Source organism: Eurypyga helias, unplaced genomic scaffold, assembly GCF_000690775.1.
Source record: "Eurypyga helias isolate BGI_N326 unplaced genomic scaffold, ASM69077v1 scaffold13309, whole genome shotgun sequence".
NCBI lineage: Eukaryota > Metazoa > Chordata > Aves > Eurypygiformes > Eurypygidae > Eurypyga > Eurypyga helias.
Genome location: NW_010271453.1, coordinates 44,251 through 71,664, shown reverse-complemented (window position 1 = coordinate 71,664; position 27,414 = coordinate 44,251). Strand labels below are relative to the sequence as shown.

General features: G+C 41.6%; 1 protein-coding gene across 1 annotated transcript in view; it reads left to right on the top strand.

The window, feature by feature from the left end:
* Positions 1–27,414, top strand: part of LOC104515000 (anthrax toxin receptor 1-like) — a 54,841-nt gene that overhangs the window by 11,025 nt on the left and 16,402 nt on the right. Inside the window, exons 2-17 of the mRNA XM_010158824.1 lie at positions 1,173–1,244; positions 1,380–1,451; positions 2,673–2,754; positions 2,858–2,891; positions 4,784–4,863; positions 4,974–5,042; positions 5,256–5,336; positions 5,438–5,498; positions 12,228–12,326; positions 13,757–13,826; positions 14,912–14,990; positions 19,198–19,293; positions 19,959–19,997; positions 23,172–23,270; positions 24,959–25,126; positions 26,019–26,099. Of these exons, the coding sequence (XP_010157126.1) occupies positions 1,173–1,244; positions 1,380–1,451; positions 2,673–2,754; positions 2,858–2,891; positions 4,784–4,863; positions 4,974–5,042; positions 5,256–5,336; positions 5,438–5,498; positions 12,228–12,326; positions 13,757–13,826; positions 14,912–14,990; positions 19,198–19,293; positions 19,959–19,997; positions 23,172–23,270; positions 24,959–25,126; positions 26,019–26,099 (1,282 nt within the window). The remainder of the gene's footprint in view (positions 1–1,172; positions 1,245–1,379; positions 1,452–2,672; positions 2,755–2,857; positions 2,892–4,783; positions 4,864–4,973; positions 5,043–5,255; positions 5,337–5,437; positions 5,499–12,227; positions 12,327–13,756; positions 13,827–14,911; positions 14,991–19,197; positions 19,294–19,958; positions 19,998–23,171; positions 23,271–24,958; positions 25,127–26,018; positions 26,100–27,414) is intronic.

Genomic DNA, 27,414 nt, shown 5'->3' with positions numbered 1-27,414 from the left:
CAGGAATGACTGGCATAGGTTTGCTTGGTAAGCCCGCAGTAGAACTGAGACTTGTAATACAGGATCATTTTCTCTTTTTAAATAAATTTGCACAGAAAAATGTCTAACCGCAGTTAGAGGAAACCTATTGCTTTACAGTAGTTACATTTCAGAAATTTTTTAGTTCTGTGTCTAAGTCCCTGTGATCCTCCTGTATGTGCAGTTGATTTATTTATCTTTCTGCCTAAGACATCTGCTAATGAGTGTGCCTGACAAGGAAAGCAAAAGAGCTGTTATTTCATAAACTTCATGCTCCTAAGGACGGCTTTTAAAACCATTGACTTCTTATGCTTTGTAGCCTTTTTAATGGTTTGAAAGTGTACGGCATAGATCCACATGGTAGAAATCACTTACTTACTGTAGAGTTGCTGTGTGCAAGGCTCTGTTTGAGGGCTGAGTCCCACCAGACTGCAGGGGTCCCTGAGAATGTGACACTAAGCAGAAAAGGCCAAGGAGTGCCGATAATTCAGTTTTATATATTGGGAATGGCAGCACAAATGTGTGAGTTTGCGCATGTAACGAAGTTGCCCAAGTTTTCCCAAGGAATCTGTAACAGAGCCAGGGATTGACTGTCCAGAATGCTAGTCCAGTGCATTAGCTACAAGTACTGCCTTTCCCTTCTGAATTACTTCAAAAGCTTTCTCTTTTGAAACAAACAGTAATTCATGTGAACATTCTCCCACGCATTCTGAGAGACTAGAAGATCAGTCAAGGCTTTCTGTGTGGCTGCAAGGGCAGAGCTGTGCTCTAGGAAAGTAAATAATCTGATAGCAGATGATTTGGTGAAGTCAAATAAAATTAATTAAACTAGAAGGAAATATTTATTTTTTATGTTATAAAACGAACAAAAGCAGATGGAAGAGTTACTGACCTTGTTTCAAAATTGTATGTAGCCCATTTCAGATTTATTTCTACTTCTTGAGTGAGTGTCTTTTGTCATGATGATTCCTGTTACAGCTTCCGACACAACTGCTGTGGAATCCGCAACAGAGTTAGCTGCCTTGCCTCCATAGACCTCTATGCAATTTGTGTCCCTAACCACCTTTGGAGTAGCCGAGGCTTGAAATTCCGAATGGAACAAGGAATTTCACTGCAAAATAAGATTAATGTAATCAATTATGTTTTATATGCAGGTCTGGAAGTGTCAGAAATCATTGGACTGAGATTTACTCTTTTGTGGAAAGCCTAGCTGAGAAGTTCATAAGGTAAAGTTTTCTTAAGATGATATTTAAGTTGAGCTATATATATCATTTATTTTTCCATTCACTGCTTTTTAGCAAATGAAAATCTGCTGAAGTAATGTGTGTGTGATGTGGATCTGGCTTGTTCTTCTGTTTCAGTCCAATGTTGCGGATGTCTTTCATTGTTTTTTCTTCACGGGGCACTACAGTCATGAAACTAACAGAAAACAGGTAAGTACTCCCCACAGATTTTGTGCAGAAATACCCTCCATCCCTCCTCTCAAGCAGCGAGTGGCCCAAAACCAGATTTTGGAGGCCTGTCTCAGTCCTTGGTATGGCACCAGCTCAGGCACCAACTGAAATCCCTTCCACCATTCCTGAGTAGAAGAGGGCTTAGAAGGTCTTTGGATCTCTCATTACCATTTTGTTTTCAACCTTATGAGAAAAAGGCAGCACTGGTCTTTCCCGTATCACAATATTTCCTGGAAAAACTGTATTTCCAGTCAAGATTTCATGTACACCCTCTCTATCCGCAACTACCCAAGTAAGGGCAGTTTTTGTGTGAGAGATCTCAAACCCTGACCTGATGAGGAAAAGACTGTATGGAAGTCCTACAGTGCCCTTTGAAGTGACCCAAAGCCCTGAACTTTATGCCAGCAGCAGGTCATTACCCAGTGCTGGAGCACTGTGTTGTCAGGCTATAGCACCCCTCTCCAGGGCTGCCTTCAGACAGCACCTGTGTCAGCGGTGGTTTGCAAAGACAGGCTTCTTAAGGAAGTGAGCCTGAGGCTGGAGCAAAATTCTTATTGCCATCTTCACAATAAATGCTCTTTGAAAGACAGCCTCTTGGTTAACAGGTATTTGTTGAGTAAGAAGCTATGCAACAGGGGTTGTGACATCAAAGTCCCTTTTTTACCAGGGAGCAATCTGTGCCACAGGAAGATTGATCAGTCTCTGGTCTAGGATGGGAAATTCTCATAATTCCCATCCTGTTCTCTTATCTTTTGTGGTCTGTCTTTTATAATGGAAAAGTCCTAATCCCAACTGTCCTGGTGATTGACTGAATACAGTGTTTTTATTTGTCCCATTTTTGTAACAGGGTCATAAACTTTTAAATTCTCATTCCGGCTGCAGTTTGTCAGAGCTTAATATCTGGCATTTGCTTTATTTCAGTCTTGTATGCTGACTGCCAGTATACCGGAATGAGGGGGCAGGGACAGAATTGCACCTTCCAAGTCTGTTAACCCTAACATTATATCAGGCCTGGTTTTGTGTTCCACGCGTGTTTGGCTGAAAAATCGTGGGATTTGAAAAATCTTGGTTTTGCCAGTGTTTTAGCTGATGTGTATGCACTCTGTGCAGTGTATTGACAGGGTGCATAATCTAGGAATATGTGAAAAGAAAAAAGAACTTTTAATAAAATTTTCTCTCTCTTTTTTTTTCAATCTAAAGGGAAGCCATAAGGCGAGGACTCGACATTCTCCAGTATGAAGTGCCTGGAGGAGACACCTTCATGCATGAAGGATTTAAAAGGGTACACATCGCAGTGCCTCCTTTCTTTGATTTATACATGTAAACTTTGCTTTGCTTGCTGCCAGTGTACTTGAGAGCTAACAATGTTCTACACTTCGTTGCAGGCAAATGAGCAGATTTACCATGAAACCTATGGAGGTATGTGATGTATATCACTCATGTTATATATCTGCACTGAAAAGACAGGGATGATAGTTCTTTATGTGACCTGTAGTAAACCCACCATAAGAAGTGTTAGAGAAGGAATTGATGTTACACAATCACTACATTCCATTTTGACTACAGCCTACTTTTAAATGCATGATTCATGGTTTATTAAGACCAGAGACCAGTATGATCAGAGATCTGATCCAGTGCAGAATACAGACCAAAGCATTACAGACAAAACGGACTGTCCTGTGCCTAGGGGATACGAATACCCAGATTTTCCTGTGCTTTTCCATCCTGACACATTCAGCCCTGTCTGCCTTGTGTGCCCAAGTTCTCGTTCTCATTAGTGTAGGTATAAATGCAATCAGCTGAGATTTTTGCATCAGTGTGAATGATTTGGGTTCAGATTCTGAGTTCCTAAAATTAATTTTTCACTAAATTTCAAGAGGGAAATGTATCTGGTTTTTGTCTGTGCCAAAAGAAGGCCTAATTAGTTAAACCGAACACTTTGTGCCTGGTTTGTACCCTGGTATGAGTTTGTTCTAATTTGTGGGCTGATGGTCTCTTTGGAAGATGGAAAAATGGGTCAATGCCTTTTTAATTAAATAGGCTGTGAGTCTAGAATCTTCATCAGCAACTCTGCATGGCTTCTCAGGTTGTAACTAAAAACTAATCAACTATTCTGTAAGTTGATTAGGAAGGAAAAAGGAGTAGGTGAGATCTGGATTTATAAGCTAAAATATCAGTGAAGAAACAAGTGTTCAAAAGAAAACAAAGTAAGACCTCCAATCATTTAGCCTTTTCAAGCATACTGGGCAGAAAAAAAAAAAAAAAGAATAATACAAGAATCGAAGCTATTTTTTCCCCCCAAGTTGCAGGTCATTTTTTTAAAGATTTATGTCTGTGTCTGACATGACATGGGAAGGACTGCATGGCATAAGAAACCTGTCAGAACTAATCAGTCTTTAATTTCAGACAGTATGGGGAAAGACAGTTGAAATTGTAACAGATTATTCTGAAAAAATAACAAATACTTCCCTGAAAGTAACATGTATGTGTATTAGTTACTTTTCTTAAGAACTATTGAAGCACAGTGGTTGATTGAAACATAGTTTACATATTAATTTGTTTTAATTTTGTTAACATGTTGCATTTTTCTAGGTAGTATTGTATTCTATACTGCGTTACATATATAGCTATCCAAAGTCTATGCAACCTTTTCACTAAAGTTTAGGTGGGATATGAAATGTCTTACTATAAGACATGAATTTTCTCCAGTGGACCTGATATAGTAAGTTTTTCACACACTCAGAATTCCTATGAACTTCACTGACAGCTCTGGTTGCTCAAGAAATCTAGAACTCAACTAATTTCATGCCATGTTGGGTGGGGGTTACTCCTTGAAAGTCTGCTGGAGGGTAAAGTAGGATGGCAGGAAAGCTCCTTTTGCGGCGGTATCTCCTACCACAGTGTCTGGGCAGGGTTTGTGTAGAGACATCTTTGTCAAGAGAGGAAACTTCTCCCTCTCTTTGGATCTGTCTTGCCACTTCTCTACACAAAGGGTCTCGATGTAATTTCAGTGGGTGCCATATTTTATTCAGACCAGAGAAGTTTGTGTGTGAAGCTTGTTAGAGCAGTCGTCCCCCTTCGGTGATGCTTGTGATAGGAAGGTGTACACATTTTTGGTTTATTACATGCTGTTATGCATCTGACCTTCAGCTGCTATATCTCCAGTAGAGTCTGTATGAATCAGGACGAGAGTCTGGCCTTATGGTTTTGCATTTATTTGACAGCAAAAAGGAATGCTCATCTTCAAATGTTCTTTTCATTGACCAATTTTGTGTTGTATGTATGCAATCTGTTAACTATCCTCCATGTAGGAGTTCGGACTGCTAGTGTGATTATTGCACTGACGGATGGAGAATTGCAAGATGTTCAGTTTTATTATGCAGAACAAGAAGTAAGTCACCTTCACGTTTACCCAAACCAGCTTATGTCAAACCTCTAGGCATTTACTGCTGGCTCCACTGATTATATGGCTTTGCACTTAATGGTAATCTTTTTTTTCAGGCCAACAGAGCCAGAAGCTTTGGAGCTATTGTTTATTGTGTTGGAGTGAAAGATTTCAATGAAACTCAGGTAGCTTTGCTTGCTGCTTTCTTGTTTTGTTTTTCCTGTTATACTAGTGTACAAGTTACAGCATCAGATGAGGGCATTTATTTAATTACTTGAGGCACAAATCAATTTATGTCAGTATGATGTCTTTTATGTATGTATGAAAGTATGAAAGGGCTGAGTTTTGTTCACTGTAATGTTGTTTTCCTCATGATTTATGATTGTCTTTCTTTGCAGCTGTCAACAATTGCTGACAGCATCGATCATGTTTTTCCAGTTACGGGAGGCTTTTATGCCCTGAGAGGAACCATTGATTCAGTAAGTTGAGTATTCTGAAAGCCAGAAAAGGGTACCCTTTCCTGTATGAATAAAGCATAGATAAAAATGATTGCCAAAATGCCATTATATGAATCTTTTAGATTCTCAAGAAATCCTGCATTGAGATCCTAGCGGCTGAACCGTCAAGTGTTTGTGCAGGAGGTAAGTTTCCACAAGAACAATGTGATAAAGCAAATGAATGACAATGATGAAATGTCAGTAACTACCTAATGTGGTATTGGAGCTGAAGCCCTGGATGTGTTAGAGCGTCCCCTCGGGCCTTGGCTAAAGCCCTGTGTGTTCCTTTTCACTTGAGGAAAAAAAAATGTGCCAATAAACACATAGGTAGTGTGGCTGAGTGCTGGCTTAGAGAGTTGACTGAGGTAGCACTTGGGAATTGGGATACTGCTTTTTCAAGATATCTGAGAGAAGGAGACAGAAGTGGTGTAAAGCCAGTCTGCCACAGGTGCTTCAGGGTCTAGAGGTGATGTCTCGCAAATTTCTGGGAAGACTGCATTCCTGGGATCTGCTAGGACTCGTGAGCAGTTAGAACAAGATTTTGCAAAACATTCATAGAAATGTCAGGTTTATTGAACCAGAGGTAATTAACTGCATAGGCCAAGGTACCTGATGCCTTTCCCAAAGTACTAAGGTTTTCATTATTTGCAGTGGAAGAACTGTTAGTGTATATGGTAAACGCGAAGAATCCCCAGAGGAGCTGTTGATAATTTCGTGCCTTTTATGTCTAGTATGTTTAATGTAGATTTGTTCTGGTTTATGTTAGCAATTCACTTGCTGTGTTTTTTGTCTACTTAAGCGGCTATTGCAGCAGAGTAAGAGTGACACCATAAGTTTGCTGGAAGGTACAGTTTACAGCATGGTTATTTAGATCTGATGTTTACTGTCTTGTGTTCATTTCCTTATACACTCTCAAGATGAGCACATACAAATAAAATAGCAATGATGCATGAAAGCTGACCTTGAAAACAGATAAAAATAGGAAACTCAGAAAAAATCTAATAAGCATCACAGAGGAATTGTTCGCTCTTCATTTCCACATGTTGATCACCGTATGATCTTGCCTCAAGTATTTTAATTTAAAATGAAATATCCTTTTGTCTTTTGAACTATTTCTAAATATATAATTGTGAACTAGGCATTTGTGATAAAATCGTGTCTGTGGAAAACTAAAAAAAAATTTACTAAAAAACATCAAAACAAACAAAAAACCCTCCTTGTGGATTTGATAAACAATTTTAAAGATTTGACATTTCAAAGCTTTTTTTATTTTATAGTGATTTTTTTTTCTTGCTTATTATATACCAGGCCTGGTTTTGTGTAACAGCTTATTGAAAGCTTCCCTGTTCACCAAAAATTGCGTTTAGCTGCATGAAAACCTGAGTGTTAAAATAGGAGGGATTTCAGTAGTATTGTTGTAATTGTTTGGAACAACATTAAGAATATTGGAAAGTTGAATTTAGAACCACTTTTTCAAATGGAAATTTAAAAATATTTTTCTAAAGTATTTGAGGAAATAAATTTTCAAGTAAATATTTGCACTTCACAAATGGATATATTTCAGCAAAAAGTAACTAGTAACTAGTTTATCACAAATGTGATCAAAAATGCACAAGTACACTCAAAAATAGTTTTCCCTCCTTAAAAAAAAAAAAACATTGTCTCATTACTTGCATCTGTGAAAGTTTTTCAGCGTCTCTGTGGCTTTCAGACCAATATAAATCAGTCAGAACCAGTTTCTTTGCTGCTGATTCAGCAAAATACCGGCACTTATTTAACTTAAATTCTGAGGTTTGTTCTGTCCCTGTTGACAAATGTGTCCAGCCAAGGCTGGCACACAGCAAAGTGTGGTGCTGAATCACCAGGGCATGAAGACTTGGATCTCACGTGCTTGAAGCTTTGCTTATAGCAGCAGGGAGCTTGAAAATAGGAGGAAGCCAAAGCTGCAGGTCTGAATACTGTCATTGTGGGTTAAATGTTCTTTGCATTAAGAGTCAAGAAGTTTGCAGTGTGAGACTGCAAGTATTTACACTTGTGTTTGGCTTTATCCTTTATTACTTCAACATAGCCAGAGGTTTATCTTTATCGATGTGTGTACCACTGTCTCCTGGAGGGAATCTCCTGGGATTGAACAATTTTTTTCATCGTAGTGTGAATTCAGATCCTGAATCCAGTTCACTAGATAGTCGTATAGTTGTACTCTATATGTAATGGGATTAATTTTGTTAATGGACATTATTTGGACTTTAATGCAAAAAATACTGAAGCCTGTGAAATAATCTCGGAATTCTGATGCATTTTAAATTTAAGTAATTGCTGATATAGTTCACTGCTAATGTATAGGTAAGATATATAGCCATTGAATCATATAGAAAAATATATACACCTGTGTTTAGAACTGGCTGAAAAACAGAACATAAGTTTTTCTGAAATGTAACATTCCTCCCCCTTTTTTCTAAGTTAAGAATTTGTTTATTTTTAAAAATATGTAATTGAAATTTTGAAATGCAAAATAGTAGATCTTTTCAAAGACTGCAGTTTACTATCACATTCTTCAGCAAAGAAGCTTGCTTGTTTAAAACCTTGAAATGTGGCTCTGTGTGCTTTTTGTATGAAACTTATCTGGGCAAGGAGGTGATAATCAGTTTGGCTTTTATTTAGTGTTACTACTAATTTTTGGAATCTGATAGGAGATCGTGAGGGCTTTGTGTTGCTCCGTGGAAGGCAGTCATAATTAGTGCTTACAGCAGACTGACCCACTCCTTTTAACTGTTCTTGCAACTCATAATTACCACTGTGCTGGTGATTACTGGTGATCTCTGCTTCATTTTTGACTTGCCAGAGGTTTATTAAGATGCTGATAAAATGATTTCTATGTGGTGACAATTCCAGTTGGGATTCTGGCTCTCAGTGACAAAGCCATCTGGCCAGTCTGTTTACAAATTGATCTCGCCACATTGTGACAGCTATCTGATGTTTAATGCTTTTTGACCCTGCAAATTCATCGTCCCCGATGTGGACCAATGTGGTTGGGTCCTTCCAGTTCCCTCTGATTTAAAGTGACCAAGACATGCAGCCTGTAAACAGGCTATCAGTGCAGAATTGGGGGTGCCTCATATCCTGTTTGACAGCATCATTGCTTTGATTATGCTTATGGTACGCAGATGTGATTGAAAGGTTTTGTTGGATGTGGCATCCTACTGGCCACATCAACTACCAGGTGTGGATGCAAGCCGTCAGCTTCTCATCAGAGTCACAGAAGCGAAGCCGACAGCGCAGCCAGCGCACACCAGCTTCAACCTACCATCTCGCTGCCAGCGCCGCCCGGTTATTTCAGTGCTGACCTTTTTCCCTTCGCTGTCTTGTCAAAAGCTACAATCTATGATCTGACAGTAACTAAGGAAGAAAAGGACGCAGCCAGAGCCAGGGCGCAAAATTAAATGGAATTAGCCATTTCAACAGACCATCATCCAGAACACGTTAATGCTCCGGAGCATCCGAAGGGGCAGGCTTCTTAACAGCAATGACCAAATCCAGTACCATCTGTTTACATTTCCGTGCAAGTCTGGTATTGAAACTATATTGTCAGCTTGTGCTGGTGGACAGGTTACTCCCCAGTCAGCTGTTCACAACTGTCTGTGCAGAGTGGCAGTGACGGTGAAAGGAAGGACAGGAGAGGTAAACTGTCTTGACAAGACTAAACTTCTAGATGTAGCTTTTACCTTCTGTGTTTTGTGTTGAAAGTCTCTTACTGCATCTTTTTAAAGCCATTGAAAGAGCTATCAATTTAACCTTTGTTGTTGCTGCTTTTTAAGACCACTAGTTGGAGGGGCGGGGGGGGGCTTGGCGGGGAGGAGGAAGTCTAAGTGTAGTTTTATTTCAGCAAGCTGCTTTTATAATATAAAAATGAAGGGGTGGGGGTGGAGGAATCTTAGCTGGGTGTTCAAGTCACTGGGGAGTGGGCTAGTTACAAGCAAGTCTGGGGTAATGTGTGGTCCAAGGCAGGTAGTTCTGGTGGGTGGGCAGAGGCCCAGTTGCCCTCAGGGCTGGCCATGACTCTCAGGTCTGCTGGCAATAAAAGGGACGCTCATCAAGAATAACTCTCAGCATATCAGCTGGGTTAGACATGGAATAGCTCAAGGCATGAATCAGAGTAACTCCAGATTCTTACTGGAGTAAGAAGCAGCTGAATCTGCCCTACAGTCCAATTTTGTTTGTTTAAAGAAGTAGCCTCCACCCCCAGTGGGAACCAGGAGGTAAAACCCTTCCCTTAAAAGCGGCCAAATTCTGATGCTGGCTTTTTGCATTTGGCTCTTGATGTGCTCAGTGAGGTCTCAAATTTAATCATCTTTCTTCAGCAAAGTGCCAAAGTATGCGTTTCACTTCAATATGCACTCCAGTAGATATTTTCTTTTTCCCCTCCCAAAATATCTTCTCCAGTTCCCATGTTCCTTGCAGCCTGTGTCAGTTCAGAGCACTGCTCTAAGGGTAAGTTACCATAAGGAAAACCAGAGTGTGGGTTTCCAGTGCTTGATCGTAACTTGTGCATGCTGTTGTCCAATTCACCCAGAGTTGCATTAGGCCTCACTGTAATGAGAATGTGGTTTTGGCAAGAACAAGCTGTTTGTACGGAAAAGAAAAGCACTCCACATCCTCATGCTAGCTTGCCTTGCAGTAACTTGATAGTGAAGAGCAGGCAGGCTAAGCTGAATGTGTTTCAGCCACCTCTGGCCCTCGTGTAGTGTTTTTCAATAACAAGTCCTTCTTCCAAAGCATACAAATAACATAGTAGTGCATCACATGAAATGTTATCAAAACCCACATCTTGTATCACTAATTGTTTTCCTCTCGTTTCTAGTAAGTTGATCAAAAAATAATTGAAACTGCATGTGAACTTGTTCCTGGTTTTACTTGCTGCTGGTGAAGAACTAAAATATTCTTATTTTTCTATGTGTACCTTGAAGATTAATTGGTGCTGTGGTGTGCTGATATGCCCCTGATATTGGGCTGGTCTCAAATGCTGCTCAGTGTCTGGTGTGAGTGAGTTCTGTGGAGGATTCAGCTAAAGCAGATTTATGTGCAACTTCCATCTTTCCCTTGCTATGTGCCATGGGTCTTGGCTGTCAGCTGGCTTCTTGCATGTACCATCAAAGGGAGTTTCAAAAATACACTTGGCACAGAATAAATTTGTAATGTCTCTCCACCTGCCTGTGTTAAAGATGCTATCTGTGGTCCATGTAGCACCGCACCTTCAATTAATTTTGTGACCTAGAGGGAAGCTTCCCTTGCCACTTCCCTCATGGTGCATCTTGTGCCTAGCTTGGCAATTAGGGCTGGCCCCAAGAAGGAGACTCTGATTTTGTTGGGCTCCACCTGTGTAAAGTAAAAGGGAAAGAAGAGCAGCAAAAAGTGGTGTTATGCTGTTATCAGAGCTCAAGAAGTGTTACCTGTATAGGTTACTAAGAAAAAAATTTTAAAGTTCTGCTTCAAGAGGCTGAGGGACCAAAACAGAAACGGTAATTTGAGGGAGAAGAGATTAAGAAGTCTGTCATGGGCACACTGACTTGAGCGCGTTTTACAGTAGACAGACTGACTTGATGCTGCCACAACTTGTCTCTGTCCCTTCCCTTCTCCAGCATGTTTCTCTTCCCAGGAGATGCTCAGCCATGCAGATCACCTTACTGATCTCTCAGGAAACAGAGGGTTATTTTTAATTAGGCATTGGAACAGGCTGCCCAGGGAAGTGGTGGAGTCACCATCCCTGGAGGTGTTCAAGGAACATGTAGATGTGGCACTTGAGAACATCATCTAGTGAGTATGGTAGTGTTGGGTTGATGGTTGGACTAGATAATATTACAGGTCTTTTCCAACATCAGTGATTCTGTGATTTTTCAGGTGTGAGCAAGGTGGGTACACTTCAACGTGATCAGTGGTGCCAACAGTGGAGGGCATGTGCAGTTGGGATCTCACTTCTGACAGCAGCCTTCCTAGGCTGGCTTTACTCAGATATGAAAATGCTCTATCCTTAAAAAGACCACTGAAAGTTTGGATGAAAAAACCTGACAGTGTGTGAATGAACAAATAGCAGTTGCTTATCACAGTAATGACAAAGATCACAGGTGTCCCCCCTGCCCCCACCAGGACTGAAACAGCAGAAGCTGAGAGCAGCTGAAGGGCAGGTTTAGGAGCACTCGCTCTGGCCAGGATGCTGTGTCTGATGTGGCAGGTCTCTTGTGCCACTGGGGGCTTCTGCTGCTAGGGTGTGGTGGGAAGTGCACAAAGAAAATTGCAGCACCTGGATCTTTAGTTGTTCCCATGTGTAGCAGATGCTAATGGGGCTGTGCACAGGCTTAGTTTTTGTACGGACTGAAAGACTGTTCTTCCAGGATTTGTACCAGATGCAGAGCTGCTGCTCTGATTCACAGGGAGCTTATGAGAGGAGAGCTGTTTATCTGCAGCTGTATGAACAGAGCTGCTGCTGAAAGCCAAGTGTCATCTGCTGTGGAGATAGGAGGAAGGACTGGTGCTTATGGTTAGCAAAGGTGTCTGGCCCAAAAGCTATGAGGGAACCATGAGATGACATCAGCCATGTCAGTATTACTCGCAGTATTACTGTGGCACCTTTAGTTAAGGCACTGGGGGTCAATGGGATGCCTCTGGGACCAACACTGAGATGAATGTTGCTCTGTGGTGCTCCAGTGGCACTATAATACTCTTCACCATTGCTGCTAAATATGGAAAGCACCAGTGGGAATGTTTTGTTTCAGGCATAGGGCAGAGAACAGCCATTGCCATGCTGTAATTCAGATCACTCTTGAAATCAACACTGTGTTTGAGCTGTTTTTCATTACTCTTCTGTATTTTTACTTACAGAATCATTTCAAGTTGTGGTAAGAGGCAACGGCTTTTATCATGCAAGAAATATCGACCAGGTACTCTGCAGCTTCAAGCTCAACGACAGCATTACTGTCAGTAAGTTTTCAGGCTGATGGATTCCAGTGCCCCCTGTGGCTGTGTCACCTCCTGACTGACAGAGGTGACAGCCCACAGTTCGTCCACATTCAGGGAGTCCTTGCAGTGCATGTAGGGTGAGCTGAGTAGCGATCTACACCTAACAGATGCTTGGAATGCATCTTTAGTCAATTCTGTGACCTGTGGGCATTGTGTTATGAAGGTTTACATGGGTTGTGCTGCTGCACAATGAATTTTGGTATCATTGTAATGGTGCACGTGGGTGATGCATACAGCCAGTGAGGACTGGCTATCATATTTGAAGAGGGAGAAACAACGTTGCTCTCTATTCCCTCGTTCATCACCAGTAAAAAGTAATAATGCTAATTTGATCCCTGGTGTGGTCTTCAGACTCTTTATTCACCAGTTTTGAAGATACTCATGATAAGGCAGGGCCTTCCCAGTCCTGCTCCATTCCTCTCTGATACTAGTTGCTGGTCTCGTTGCAGTGAGCATTTAACATGGAAACTCCCTGACATCGCTGTGCTAAACAGGGTCTTTTGTTTGCTGTCTCAGCAACCAGGCAAAGGACTGAATGGCCAAAAAAGATTTGAGTGTCCAGTTTCTCAGCAGTCGTCTCTTATTCCCAAGAAGCAGTGTATGTCTGGCAGGATGAAGCATGACATGGGGAGCAGAGCTTTGCTCTTTTCTGTATATGCTATCCTTGTTGGCTGAGCACAGTAGAGGCTTTCATATTCTGTTGCGGTCAGACTGGTGCCTTCCCTAGCAGTAAATTCACTTACAAGAGGGAGCACATGAATTGCTCCTTCATTTTCCATCCTAGCTGCATATGTGGAGGCTGAATTTAATAAACTATGGTGGTCTTGCTGTCATTCCACTTACAGGTGCCCTTTGCCAGGGATTTGTTTCTTGTGGTTTACCAGGTAGACAGAGTTTTGGGTTTTTTCTTCCTTGTCCTTAATGCACTGGCACCTTGACTGGACTTCACACAGTGAGTGCTGACCTGGGCCTGGAAGTACACAAGAAGAAATCTACCCTAATTCCACATCTGCTCTGTGCTGTGTTCTCCTTGGGTTAGGTCTGCAGCAGATGATGTGACAAGACACTGATCTGTGCTGGCCCTAAAACCTATCACTAGAATTTCCATGGTCTTATCTCTGCCAAAACAGGGAAACAAGCTTTGTCTTCATATGTGCTTGGGGTGGGTGAAGCATGAAAGAACAACTTCCACATCTGTTGTTGCTTGAATTAATTTTTTTTCCTAGGTAGAAAGAGTAAACAAGCTTCTTAAGGTGTTCTGGACTATTGGTATTTGCCTATATACTGAATTTGTCTGTGGCTCTCATTGGTGTCAACACTTCTCCAGGGGGTGGCCTGCTTGGGGCAATTTCTTTTTTTCATCCCTGACAGTTATATTCATTTCTTTTCAGATGAAAAGCCAACCCTTGTTCACGATACTTACTTACTTTGTCCTGCCCCTGTGATAGAAGTTGCTGGACAGTAAGTATTGTTTTCCAGCACATGTTGAGAGAGGGGTCTTCTGGATTGAGCCAAGGGGTCAGAATTTTGCCCGAAGTGCCAAGCTAATAGATTTGTCTGTATGTAGCAGGATTACCTCCATCCCCTTTGTGCCAAATCATCTAGTATGAGCCAGCATAGCTCTATTCAATGTTGGGTCTTCAGCACAGCTTAACCAGAGGCCTTGTTGCACCATGGTCCAATATCACAGAATCATAGAATGGCAATTTCTCTTCTGTTACTATATCCTCTTTTTTTTTCAGACCAAAAGGCAATTTATCCAGGCAAACTTTTCATTTTGTTTGAAAAATATATGCTTGATTTGAATTCCTTTGCTGTTGTAGATATTGCTTCCTGTGTTCTGTTCTGCTCTGGCTAGGGTTGCTATTTTTCAGCTGTTTTAATCCTGCAGGTTCCTGGGAGATACAAGGCCCTAGCTTCCCCCTGGGTAATCTTTTGGGTGCTTAAATACTGTACTGGGGGTGAGGGGAAATGCCTCTCCCCCTTTCCTATTTATGGGTGATGGAGAGTTGTTTGTCTGGGGTTTTTTTTGTTTCCTTGGACCCTTTCTTTGGTATTGGAGAATAGCTAGGGACAGATTCTTCAATTTTACTGTCATGTCAGTGTTTCTACCCCTTGACCTCAATCCAGAATACCTGCATTTACTTGGATATAAAAGAAAACCCATTCTGGCTCTTTAAACTGAAGAAGGGGTTTAAAAAAGTAAGAAAAGCCTTTAAGTTTCTTCTGCTATCCAGGGTAATATTGTAAATGTCTGAGACTCTGCTATGACTCACTGTCCTAGTGCCTTTTGCCCCAGGTGGGATGGAGGTTTTTTAATAAAGAGCATATGCCCCAACTCAGTTAAGCCAACATAAAAAGGGTAGCTCCTGGGCAAGTATAGAGACAAAGGCAGGTAAGCACCTGAAGACACAAAAATGCCTTGACTCAGCAGGACATTTTATCCATGTGTGTTCATGAGCCAATGGCTAAAACACAGCCAGAATAAAGGGAACAATGGGTTTAAAGATGACACTAAAAATAAATGTATCTGTTTTGTGCTTTAGGGTGGTTTTCCTACAAGTCAGCATGAACAACGGGCTAACATTCATCTCCAGCTCTGTCAGCATCACCAGCACACAGTGTGTAAGTAATTGCAATGGGGCTTGACAGAGAAACCATGAGATCTTGGAAAGAAACAGTGGCTCTCTGGGCAAAGCCTCCTTGAGTGAGCATGAGCTCTCTGCAGCTACTGCATCACAATTACTGACTAGATCCCAGCAGTTCTTTGAAAAATAACCAGGACTAGTTAGGATTAAATTGTTACTGATGATGCATAGATCATGATAGAATTACTGAATAAAAAAATTGCAACAAAAGGCATCCTGCCCATTCCTATCCCAGGAAAGAGAGATCCTCAAAGCTAGAATCTGACTAGAAAGAAATCTGGGAAAATGAAAGATAGAGCATCAGCAAGCAACACCCTGTTGAGCTATGGGGTCTGGGGTGAAAGGTGCAACTGCCAGGACTTGGCACACAGCATGGAAGTTCCTCTAAATTTACATGGTTAGTTTTTGTTTGGAGCTTACAGCATTTGTTCTTAGATCACCACAATTTGCCTTTCCTAGTTCAGGATTCACTAAGGTGTTTTTAGTTTCAGTGAAAGGGAGCTGGTTGCTTTTCTCTTGGTGTCAAGGGGGATGGCCAGAAAGAGAGAGCAGCCTCAAATTTTGGGATTAACTTCTTGATAAAAGGCTGCTGCTCAGCCCAGCTAAGGGAGAATGTGCTGCTGTGAAGCAGTGATGGCTGTGATTTGAGCATCTCCTAGTTAAAAAGGCACACCTATTCCCAGGTGGCTTAGGGACCAACAGCTAGAAGTGATCATTTATCTAAATCTAATTTTTAGAATCAAACAAAATGGAGAAGCTGACTAGTACACAAGCAATTGTTGTCTTTGCCTTGGAGTAAAAATCGGGAACACCCATAGCTGGGGCAAGCAAGTATGGTAGCTAATGAACTGGCCTTGTGCTTATGGGCTAAAAGTTTGCTAAGGTACCTGATAGCAAACACTTTGTATTAAAGTTGTGCTTTACTGATACTGATATCAAAAGGACTTTTATAGCCTATGCCAAATGCTGTCATATTTGTTTGTAATCATTGTTGGCCTTTTTGACAGCCGCGGAACAGAAAGGCAGAAATTAAGATAGAGGCAGTGACTGGAACTTGCACATTGGATTTTCTGATGTTTTCAGCTCTGAAACTGGGAAATCTCACACTAGACTGCTGGAACAGTCCGGGATGCAGGGAATCAGAATTTAGCACAGAAGTGTTTGCTGTTTCACATGGTTATTTTTATTTTTCCAAAACATTCCTCCAAATTTTCTACACTGAAGACTGATATTTTCATGTTTTATTCCTCTCTTCTACTTCAGGTACAATAAAACCTTTTGAATCTGCAGCGAAACGCAAGTGTTAACTGGTGCATTTAGTTACCCATATGTAGTTTATTTCTGATGCAGGCTGAAATCTTAGCCCTAGCTGGGCTTCCTACAGGCCAGAACATGGACAGAAGAAGCTTTCCTCTCAGTAGCCTTAGGATAAAAATTGAATCCAATCTCAAATCCTGTTAATCTGACAATTTTTGACCAGCCTATTGCAGATTGAATGTGAAGGAGACAGGGAGCCTGATTCTCAGATGGTACAAAAAAAGACTGTCTCACTCCAGTTACATCCCATAAACAGGGAGGTTGGTAGTTCAGTTTCCAACTCTGTCTTAATTTCATGCATTTCAATCTTCTCGTTTTAGAGACTCTCTCCATTTCCTTTCCTCTCCTGTTTCCTTTTCTGTGGGTGGCAGTCAGCTGGCCTGCTCAGCTCTCCTCCACAGCTGGCCCTTCTGTCCTTTCTGTACAGTAAGTATCTTTTCTTCACTTTAGGAGTAAAGCCTCTGTGTGATTCCTGTGCTTATTTCTGTTCAGCTGCATGAAGTCTGCTACTTCTTTTTTGAAGTCCAGCTTCACTACAATGCTTTGTATATTTAATCATGAAAAGAGAACTCTTTAGCTTCTTGCTACCCCATCTCCCAAGGTGCTGCTGGCAAATGTCTTGGCGATTTATACGAGCACTTGGCATGGGCAAAGCAATGCTTGGGAACAAAGGCTACAAACCAAGAATTAATGTGTTTTTGGAGTAACAGTAGCAGTGGTATGTGCATCTGTGGCTTATGCACTGCATTGGTGCTGTGCTTGGATTTGTTTTTAAGGAGTGCTGCAATACCTCTTAAAATTACGCTTGACTTCTACTCATCCTTTTCTCAGCAAAGTGACTTCAGTGGAATTAATGCTGCCCAAGTATCTGCTTTCCAGATGCATTAGTGCTATATGGGGCCATAGGAGGGGCAGAAAGGGGTGCTGCAGCACTGAACTTCAGGTGGGTAGTGTCTTCAAACAGGACTCTGATGAGCAGGGAGTCTGGCACAAGTTGCAGCCCTCAACCTTGACTTTCAGCTGCTCCCTGACTAAAAGAAGTGATCTAAATAGTGTATCCCAAAACAGGTTGGTTGGTTTGCATCTATAACAAAGCTGCAGAGCAGTGGAGGGATGGTGATGCTGTGACAGAGATATGGGATGAGGGGCTACCTGCCTAAAAGCATGGAGTAGGAACCGTGGTTGTGTTAGTCCCATCTTGAACACTTCAGTCCTGACAGCTCTAGGATTTGGCCTGAGAAAGAACTAAGTACCACCCAAGTCAGCCACTTGGGATCTCACCCAGGCTCTGCAAAGCTCTTATCAACTGGTACTTTCTTTTCTACCCTCAGCCTTTTCATTTCACCCAAGGGGAAAACAAACCCACTTGGAATAGTGAAAGGATCTCCTGTTGTGAGAAATAGATAAGCGTCAGTTTCTGGTGTTATGGAAATTCAGCAGGTAGTTTCAGATTTAGTAAGGTGAATCTCATGGACTTTATCCTTCATAAATTGTCTTTGTAATTTGCTTTCTTTCCATTCATCCTCCCACCTATCCTTTTTTGAAATTCCTCTCAAATCAGCTCCTATTCCCTCAGCTTGATTCACAGACTTTTATTTAAGCTCTTTTCACATCTTTCTAGTTCCCAGGCTCTCCTCTAGTTTGCTGCCCTGATCTCTGGTACTCCTGTTGCTTTTGAATTGAACCTCTTCTCAAACTCAGACAATCTACCATTGAAGAGGCTTCTTTTGCCATTATAAAAGAAATGGCTGGAGCTCCAGAGCTAATCTTAACCTCATCCCAGAGTGCAATGCAGTCCAAGGAAATGGCATGTCCCAGCATGCCACTGCCCATCTGCAACAAATGTTAAATTTCAAAAAGGTCATAAGCTCTGTATGATCTGCAGGGGCCAAGCAGCAAGACCTACTTTCCTGTAGTCATCAGAGCAGTACACTGAGTTAATACCTCTTCTGAACACACTGCCTGGAAATGCTCTGAGTGCAAAGAATTCGTCAAGATTTATCCAGGAAAATCAGAGCTGTTGATTGCCTGGCTGCTCTGAAAAGCTAATTTCAAGTATTAACACTTGATTTTTTTTGGATTCTAGTAATTTTACGTAAAATTTAACTTTGATTTGAATGTAGACCCTTAGCTATCCAGCCCTAGGATCCCACCATTCTCTGCAGAGAAATAGAATGTAAGAATCAGAAATGCTTAAGATCATGAGTACAGGATCTCACTAAAAATAGTCAAACGAGCCCTAAGAAGTATACCAAGAACCAGCAGCATTAAAGACTAGTGTGCATAATCACTCAGGTTGTGTGCAGTTTGAGTCAAGAGGCAATATAGGCAAGCTTGGGAGCTGATGAGGCTGAGTAAGTTGTTCTCTCTTCTGTGAAGTAGACGTGCACAGTTACTCATAGGCTCTTAGCTCCAATATTCCCATTCTTTGAATATCATCATTTGCATATTCTGCATCTCTAGTGATGAAAGGCTACTCTGCACACCTGTCTGTTGTCATGTAGTTTGCAATGTCCCTCTGACAGTATAAAGGGACCTGTCAGCACAGATTTGGGAAGGATCTGAATACAAGTTTAACACCCTTGAATCTAGTGGGCTGTAAACATACCATAAATTTATACACGAACTGTACATATACACACCACAAACAGGAGGTGCTTCCCTGAATCATGACTTCAAATACAGGTTTGTCACATCAAATATTGATTGTGACCCTAATGGTGATAGTGATTGATCTCACAATCTACCTGAGATGATGTAGTGGGGGAAACCTGGTTCATTTTGCCTAGTCTAAATGTGTAATTTGAGGGTGCCTGCCTTGTTTGTGACACAGGCAGGTAACTCAGAAGCAATCATCTTGTTTGCAGCTGACTGGGACCATCCTTTTCATTGCTCTCCTGGTTCTCTTTCTGCTACTGGCTCTGGCTCTTCTGTGGTGGTTCTGGCCCCTTTGCTGCACAGTGGTAAGTACATGTTTTTATTCTTTTAACATGGTTTCATCTCTTCTCTGAAAGGACAGGGTTCAAGTGTTGGAGTTACAGATTGCTTAAAGTGCTTGTTGAAGTTGCTCTGGTCTGGGGTTTTGAATGTAGTAAGGTGTATGTGATTTTGACAGTGAGTGAGAAGCGTAAGTGAGCTTGTGGACATGGCCCAAGTTTCTGTAGGGACTGAGACCTCCTTAGAACAAGACTTGAAACCTGCTGTAGGAGTGTAATGGAACTGATATACAAATAGCTGCATGAACAGTTACAGTCCTTTTTAGAGACAGAAGTTAAGCTTGCTTTTATTTTTCCCCTCACCACCCTTCAGAGTTTCAGATTCTGCATGAATATTTTGCACTAGCTTGGTAAATATGACATTAAGGCAGAACTACCTGAATATGGAGCTGTATTATGAGTTACTTAATAGGGCAGTTCTTGACTAATCAGGAAGTTCAATGTGATGGATTTAGCTTTATCTGCATTTGTTTTATGCCTGCTGAAAAGCAATGGGGTTAATAAGAGGATTGAATGTGGGGGAAGGGAGCAGGGCAACCCGTCTGTGATACAGGCAAGAGCAGAAGGGACATAGCACTGAGATAATGAACCCCACCATTATCTCGGTTTCTCCCATTGCTTGTGTATTCCAGGTGATCAAGGAGCCACCGCCACCACCACCTCCAGAGCCTGTAAGTCTGCTATTTTTGAGTTGTTGCACTGTCTGCAGCTATTGTAGTGTGTTGTGCTTCCCAGGAACATCAGCGCTGTAGGTGTCTTAATGATACCTTGAAGGCCATGAGAGGAAGTCTTTTGGACCAGAACAGTTATTTCTGCCTTCTGGCCTCTTTGTATTCATACAGCAAGATTATTTCCATCCACAGAGAAAATAATTGCATAACTCAAAAGTCCACAGACCAGTAGTTCCTATGGTATTTTGTTTCTTCTGCTGTGCATCAAACAGGTGTGTAAGCAAGTCTTTGCTTCTCAAGCTGTGCTGAAAGCTGTCTGTCCCCCAGCAAAGCCGCTGCTGTTCTCAGCAGGAGTTTAGCCCAGATTGGCAGTAAGGAGCAATGTCTGGCAGCTGGAAGAAAGGACAGCAAAGGCCACTTTCTTGTGGCTTTGGTACAGGAGAGGGAGACAAGAGCCTGCCCTGGCTGAGGCTCTGCTGCAGAGTGACTTTTGGAAGGACATTTAGCCATTCTCCATTTAGGCTGTGAGCTGTTTGAGGCAGGGCTGTATTTAGCTCTTCCTGGAACAGTAACACACTGACCCTGACCTCAGCTTAGTTTCACTGTACTAATTTCATGAAAATAATAGTAATAAATAAAAGTACCTCCAGAGAAAACTTATGCCTCCCTTTATTTCTTTCTTAGGCATAGACCGTTAAATGGTGGAAAAAATACTTGCCTAACCCACAAGAGAAGGCTTACAGTTTGCTGCTAACTTGCTGTAACTTGGCATGAATATTAGGAGGCAACCACAGCTGCTGTTTTGAGGTTGCCGGAGGCCACCATTACTATGTATGTAATCCTGTTGCTTGTCCTGGGCAGCAGCACTGCAACAATTTTACTTTAGAATACACACCAAAAATCATGCATGTTTTAGGGTGATCAGTGTTGTCATGAAGCATGCGATTGCAGCCGTGCTGTGTCTGAAGGAGGTTTCAGAGAGCATCACACCGCTGCATCAGAGTTCCCCCATGCTTTGTGATTATTCTGATCAGCACAGATTTTAAATGCAATTAAAGAGACTGTGAGCTGACGTAAGCTTCCAGGAATAACATAGAATACAGATGTTATCCATCCCTTTTACTTGCCCTTGTCTTTATCCAGTATGGATTGCTGTTTTGTTACACTTAGCAATAGCCTCTGTGGGTATGGTGGCCTGCCCTTTAGCTGGTATAGTCTGGTATTGCTACTATTAAACTGAACATACTTATCTACAACTTGTTCTAAATGGCAGCCATTAGATTTCCATTACTTTTCAAAATGTATGTGGTAGATTTGCTGTGTTCAGTGTAGGGGATATTTGGTATAAATCCTTTATTAGCTCAAAAAGTATCAGCCATCCCTATAACTGTGTCCTGTTACTGTCAGGCTTTCCAGCACTAAGGGTTGTTAGACATGAGGACTTGAAATCTGTGTTACATGCCATGGAAGAGGCAGGATGTTTTATATAGTACTCAAGGTCACAATGAAATCAAATAAATAAATGGAAAATTAAAGCAGCTGATGTAGTTCACTGGGTATTGCTTTAGATGTGGCATGAAGTGGGATAATCTTTTTGGTGTATTTGTTATACTAAAAAAAAAAAAATCAAACCAAAACAATAACAAAACAGGACACCAAACCAAAGTGCTTTCTTTGTGTATTTAGTTCTCTGACTTAAGATAAAAACAAAACAACAACAACAAAAAAACACAACCAAAAATACCACACCAAAACAAAAGAGACCAAACCCAACCCCCCTTACTAGTTAATAGAAATGTCAGCTCTATCTTGTCTGGCCATACTAAAGTATTTGTTGAACTGACCCGTGAACCATAGCTCAGAATCAGATCGCACTGAATAATTGATGAAAATACCTTTCTCCAAGACATAACCTAAGAGTTAAATAGGAACAAAAAAAAATTAAGGCATGCTTTTTAAAAGCTATGGTTGGCTTTTGGACTCTCAATTCCTTCTACATTCTCATAGAAACATGTAGGGCAATTTTGAGAAAAAGTCACCTAGTAATTTGACAATACTTTGTGTCCTTCTCTAGTATTTGGATTTCACTTGGGTTTTGGGTGGTTGGTTTCTTTTTGGATTTTGTTTGTTTCTTTGTGGTTTTTTAGCAAAAACTAAGTCCTGGTAATGTTTCTAGAAATATACTTGATGAAGATTAGCAGAGAGCACTGTTCATGACCAGACCAAGAGCAGTACATGCATCTGCATATCAGCATGAGGTGTAGTTATTTGTCTTTAATAAAGAGTGTGAGGAACGAAGATGGTATTGTAGGAGGCCTGCTGCGCGCTTTCCTCAATTATGTGTGTATATTTGCAGAGTGTCAGGGTGTGACTCTTGGCTGCTTCGGCTCAGCTTAATGACAGGGAGTCTGAGAAATCCCAGTGACTTCTCTCAGCTCAAGGTGATAGAGCTGGAGTTTTGTTCCCAGGGCTGTCAAACCAGAAAGATTTGCCAGCTTTTAGTTAAGCAAGAACATAACAATGAGCCTGAAGTAAAACCCTGATTCAGCCTATCCCACGTTCCAGAAAAATAATCTGCAGTCTCTAATTGCAGGTCAAAAACTCTGGATCTGAGCTTCCTGAGAATTTGGAGATGCTCCAGACTGAGTCCTGGTTCCAAACTGTACAGCTTGAGCCAGACGCTACAAAGAATCAAGCAGCGTAGAGTAACTGGTTAGAGCTGCCATGAGGAAAGGGTCTGATGCACACATTAGAAAACTCACAGTGGTAGCTTTTTTTTCCCTGTTAGGTGACATTAAGTTCAAAAGCACAGTTAATACGTATTTCTTTAGACTAACTGATGGCCGCATTTTCCGCATAGCATAGCGGCAAGCCAGTATAATATATGATTCATCTCCACTTTGCCTTCCCTTATAGGTCAGTTGTGATTTTGAAGCTTGATGCATATTTGACTAAATAAAAGCTGCCTGGAGAGACGAACAGGCAATCCTCTTTGGCTCCCCTAGTTAAAATTGCAGCTGCAGAGACAAGAGACTTTTGGGGTTTTTGTCAGCAAATAAGTATAACACACACAGCTAGATATCCAAGGATTGGACCATAGGATGTTAATTTGTTTTCTGCAGTTTATGTTGTTTATGGGAGAACAGCAGTAATCTCTTGTTATCTTTCCCATAGGAATCAGATGATGAAGATGGATTGCCAAAGAAAAAGTGGCCAACCGTGGACGCATCTTATTATGGAGGCCGAGGTGTTGGTGGGATTAAGAGGATGGAGGTATTTGGTTTGATCTTTAGTCTTGTAAATATCAGCGCATTTGATTATAAATCATAGCAATATGTTTTTATGTGTTTTCTTTGGGTTTTTTTTAAATCTACCTTGATGGACTAGAGACTAGGATGTAATTAGAGCTTGTCCACCTGACTGCACCTGCTCTCCAAGTAACAAACATCAAGCTGCCATCATCTATATGAATAATGAAATGAACCTAGAATTATGAGCCAGAGAAAATTTGCAGGTTAAGAAATAGGGTAAACACCAAAATCAAACTGAATCAAACCCTTCAGTGCAGTTTGGTTCAATTCTCTTGTCTTGGGTAGAGTTACACTGTTTCTGAGTATTTGAGGGTACCATCTACAATTTACCTGGCTGGCTGGAAGCATTTCGCTTGGAGAATTTAAACCACTGATTTTTTCCTTTTTTTCCTTCTTTTTTTATTAATTTTCTTCTGGATTTGGGTTTTTTGTTCGGTTGGGTTTGTTTGTTTGTTTTTTGAGTTATCCATTAACTCCTAATGCACCAAACCACATCTGTGTTGAAAGTAGCCAGTGAATCAAAACCTGCCATGGGATTCATGCACAAGCCACTCTTGATACATAAAGTGAGCTGTTACTATGAAAGAAACTTGCCTTGTACTGCCCTATAGTATATACATTCCACGTAGTCAGTGAGTAATGTTGTGATCAGCTCTAACTCCTGTAAATAACCATGGTAGTGAGATCAATTCAATATTCCTAACCATGGATAATATCATTCAAGGAATTGTCACTCACCTGTATCAGCTGAGGTGCTAATGATAACTTCTAGGGATGTCACACCACAAACTCTCACTAGATCTAATTGGTAGCTGAAGGGGGGTGTGTGGGGCGTGTGTGTGTGCTGATGTAAGCCAGCTGGGGATCTCTACCAAACTAGGGCTAACAGAATGACAGCAATGGCTTGCCAGAAACTTCCTGCAAGTCTGCAGTTGAAGTATTGCATCTTAATAACCTTAATGTTTTTTCTTGGGAGAATTTTATCTTTGATGCTGAGTAACCCTATGGATCATATATTGCCCTTGAATGCAGGATTGCATTTCTGTTTGAGATAAATCAGACAAAAATCAGAATTTCAGCTTGAAATAAGTAGTATGTAATATGTGAAAATGAAGTCACTGACCTCTCTTGTTGACTGCACAAGGTCATCTTTGCATGCAGTAGAAGCTGTTTTCAGTAGTAGCTGCACAAATTTGAGGGCTGATGCTCTTAAACCCTTCATGTACTTGTCCACTGTTCTTTTTTTGACTTTTGAACTTGACAACAGGAGCTGCTTAGGGCTAGTTGCAAAGACTGCCTGCCTTCAGCTGGTGCTGCTGCCTGCTTTTTGCATGAGGCAATGGGAAGTGTATTATACCTGTGTCCTGGCAGAGTGCTTCACATTTCACTTGAAATGGGTTAATCTGCCCTGGATGCTGTGAAGTCCCACAGCACTTTAGGTTACTGGAAGGTGCGAAGGCTAGTAGCTCAAGCTGCTTTTGAGTGAGACTACTTGACTTTTAAACGTGTATTTGTGATTACTGCCTTCATAAATTCATGTCTGGTGGTGTAGGGTCATCTGATGGGGAACTAGATTAATGCCTGTGAACACCACCTGCTGGGTGGGACTGCAGAAGTGTCTCTACTTACAATGTCCTCTCCTGAATTCAGGTGCGATGGGGAGATAAGGGGTCAACAGAGGAAGGAGCAAAGTTGGAGAAGCCCAAAAATGCTATCATTAAGTTGCCAGAACAGGAGTATGAGCCATGGGAACCCAAGCCAAAAAAGCCCCACGTGAGAAAACCACCTTCCCAGCGGAAATGGTACACTCCAATCAAGGTAATGTGTTTGCCCCTCAGTTTTGCCAAGTCTCTTGTCACATGTGTTACCACATCCTGCTTCCTTAGTGCAGCTTTTCTTATGGTGGAGCTGGAAGACTCTGTTAAGAAAAAGGGACAGCAACCCTCAACTTGGAAGGTGCATTTCGCCTGGCACTATGTTGCCATAGCTTTTTGAGGAAATGGAGGGTGTTGGAGGGCATAAGCAGAGATCTTCCCTCCCTCAGCTCACACCTTCTTTTAAGGTACTTTTGCACAGCGTGGATTACATCAACAGATATCTCAACTCTTGAGGGGCAGGGGGTGCAGTTTTGTGCCATTTCAAGGCAGCATATAAAGAGAATCAGATAAACTGCACTGTCCTTGCTTTGATTGCACTGTGGCTAAGGCCTTGGGTTGGAATTCAGCTCTGTTCCCCTCTAATTCAGCCACAAGATGTAGTGTTTGATTTTGGGTGAGTTGCTCAGGCTCTCCACACTTTCATCCCCATTTCTCCCATGTCATTATAGTATCTGGTGTCTCCCTGTCTTTTAATATACGTATCCTCGCATAACCCTTGAGACAGGGCAGAGCTGTTATCTCAGCTTACAGAGAAGGAAGCTGGAGGGCTAGCACAGGCCAAGGGAGCAGCATACGTACCATGCTCTTATCAGAAACCTGTAGCCATGTCCCAAACCAGTGCTTTGTGGGATGAAGTCTTTCTTCACCATGCTCACAGATCAGTTTCACTGTGCTTGAATTTATTGTCTGGAAAGTACCTATGAATTTTAAAGCCTGTCTAGGTAGGTAGTCTTGTGGCTGTTTATCCATGTTCCAGCTTCATGTTTATATTGTGGGTTTTTTTCCCAGAATTTCTTGGTCATGTCTTTTTTTTTTTTTTGTTCCCCCTCCAGGGCAAACTTGATGCACTGTGGGCTTTGGTTCGACGAGGCTATGATCAAGTCTCTCTTATGAGACCACAGCCGGGGGATAAGGTAAGGTGTCACAAACACAATGGCATGTCACTTCTCTGTTAGCAGCAGCAATGCTCTTCTTTCCACAACCACTCCTTCATCTTTTTTTTGTGTGTGTGTGAGCTTGTCTCTTTTCGCATTGCCCTAAGGCTGAAAATTTGTCACAAGAACGAGAGATTTCAAAATCAGCTAAAATGTTTGCTGTGGCATCTATTTAGAAGTATTGCCCCAAAAGGTCAACAGCAATGTCCCCACTGTAATGATTTGAAGAGACTGAGGAAGCAGCAGGCCAGGCACAGTAGTATATGAGACCCTTTTCAGGCATATAAGTTCTTACCTCGTTTGTTTGTTTTGTGGGTGCATGTGTTGAAGTCAAATTATAAGTTCTTTGTGGGTTCTGGGGGACTGCTCATTTTGAATTTAATGTGCAGTGGTCATTCTACAGCAGTAATTATTCTTCCTACCCAACTTCATAAAAATGTTTCTCATATTTAGCGATAGAGTCAAGTGATTAATGAGAAAAATAATGAACCGTGCAGGTTGTGAAGAAACAAATTATAGCAAAGTCAAAGGAAAATAAAGTTTCTATAGGATTCTGTGCAAAGGCACATTCCTTGATCATATCCTGTATGTAGGTAGAGAGTATCTCCTGCCTTGATAGTCTATTGGCCAAACTAGGTCAGGAGTATATTCCTCCTGGGAGGATGCAGGGAGTTTGTGCATTTCAGAGCCACAGAGACGTTTATGTGCTGCCCTTGGATCACTTGTGATAGCTTAGTTCAGAGTGCTCTCACAACGTCCCTGTGAGAGCCTGGCACTGTTATGGTCATCCCTATCTCGTTATTTTGGGGTGACAGCTCCATAAGAACTGAGTGCTACTGCTTTGGGCTGTGGCACCTTCAGATTTGACTTCAAAACAGTGCAGCTTTGGAATATGAGGACTGCGGAGGGACAGCATCATCCTTCTTTCCTCCCCAACCCTTTTCTGCCTAGAGTCCATATGTTTCATCACCCGTGCTCTCTGAGGAAGGGGTTACAGAATTACGGCAGTAGGGGCCATAAAGTGCTTTTCTGGGGTAGGAGGTAGGAGTGGTGGGTGCAGAGGCGCTTGTGCTGTGCTTGTCTGCTTGGAGATTCTTAACATCTACCAACAGTTGTAAAAAGCAGCCCTAGCACAAATACCTTGCATCCCTCCAACTTCTGGCAAAATACTGTTAAGGCATTTGTCTAGTTATTAATTAAGTATCTAAGGTTTAGTTTTTTCACTTTTTCTTTCGCGGTGTAAGGAAACCAAGAGAACAGACTCAGCTTCATATGCTACTTTGTAAAATGGTCT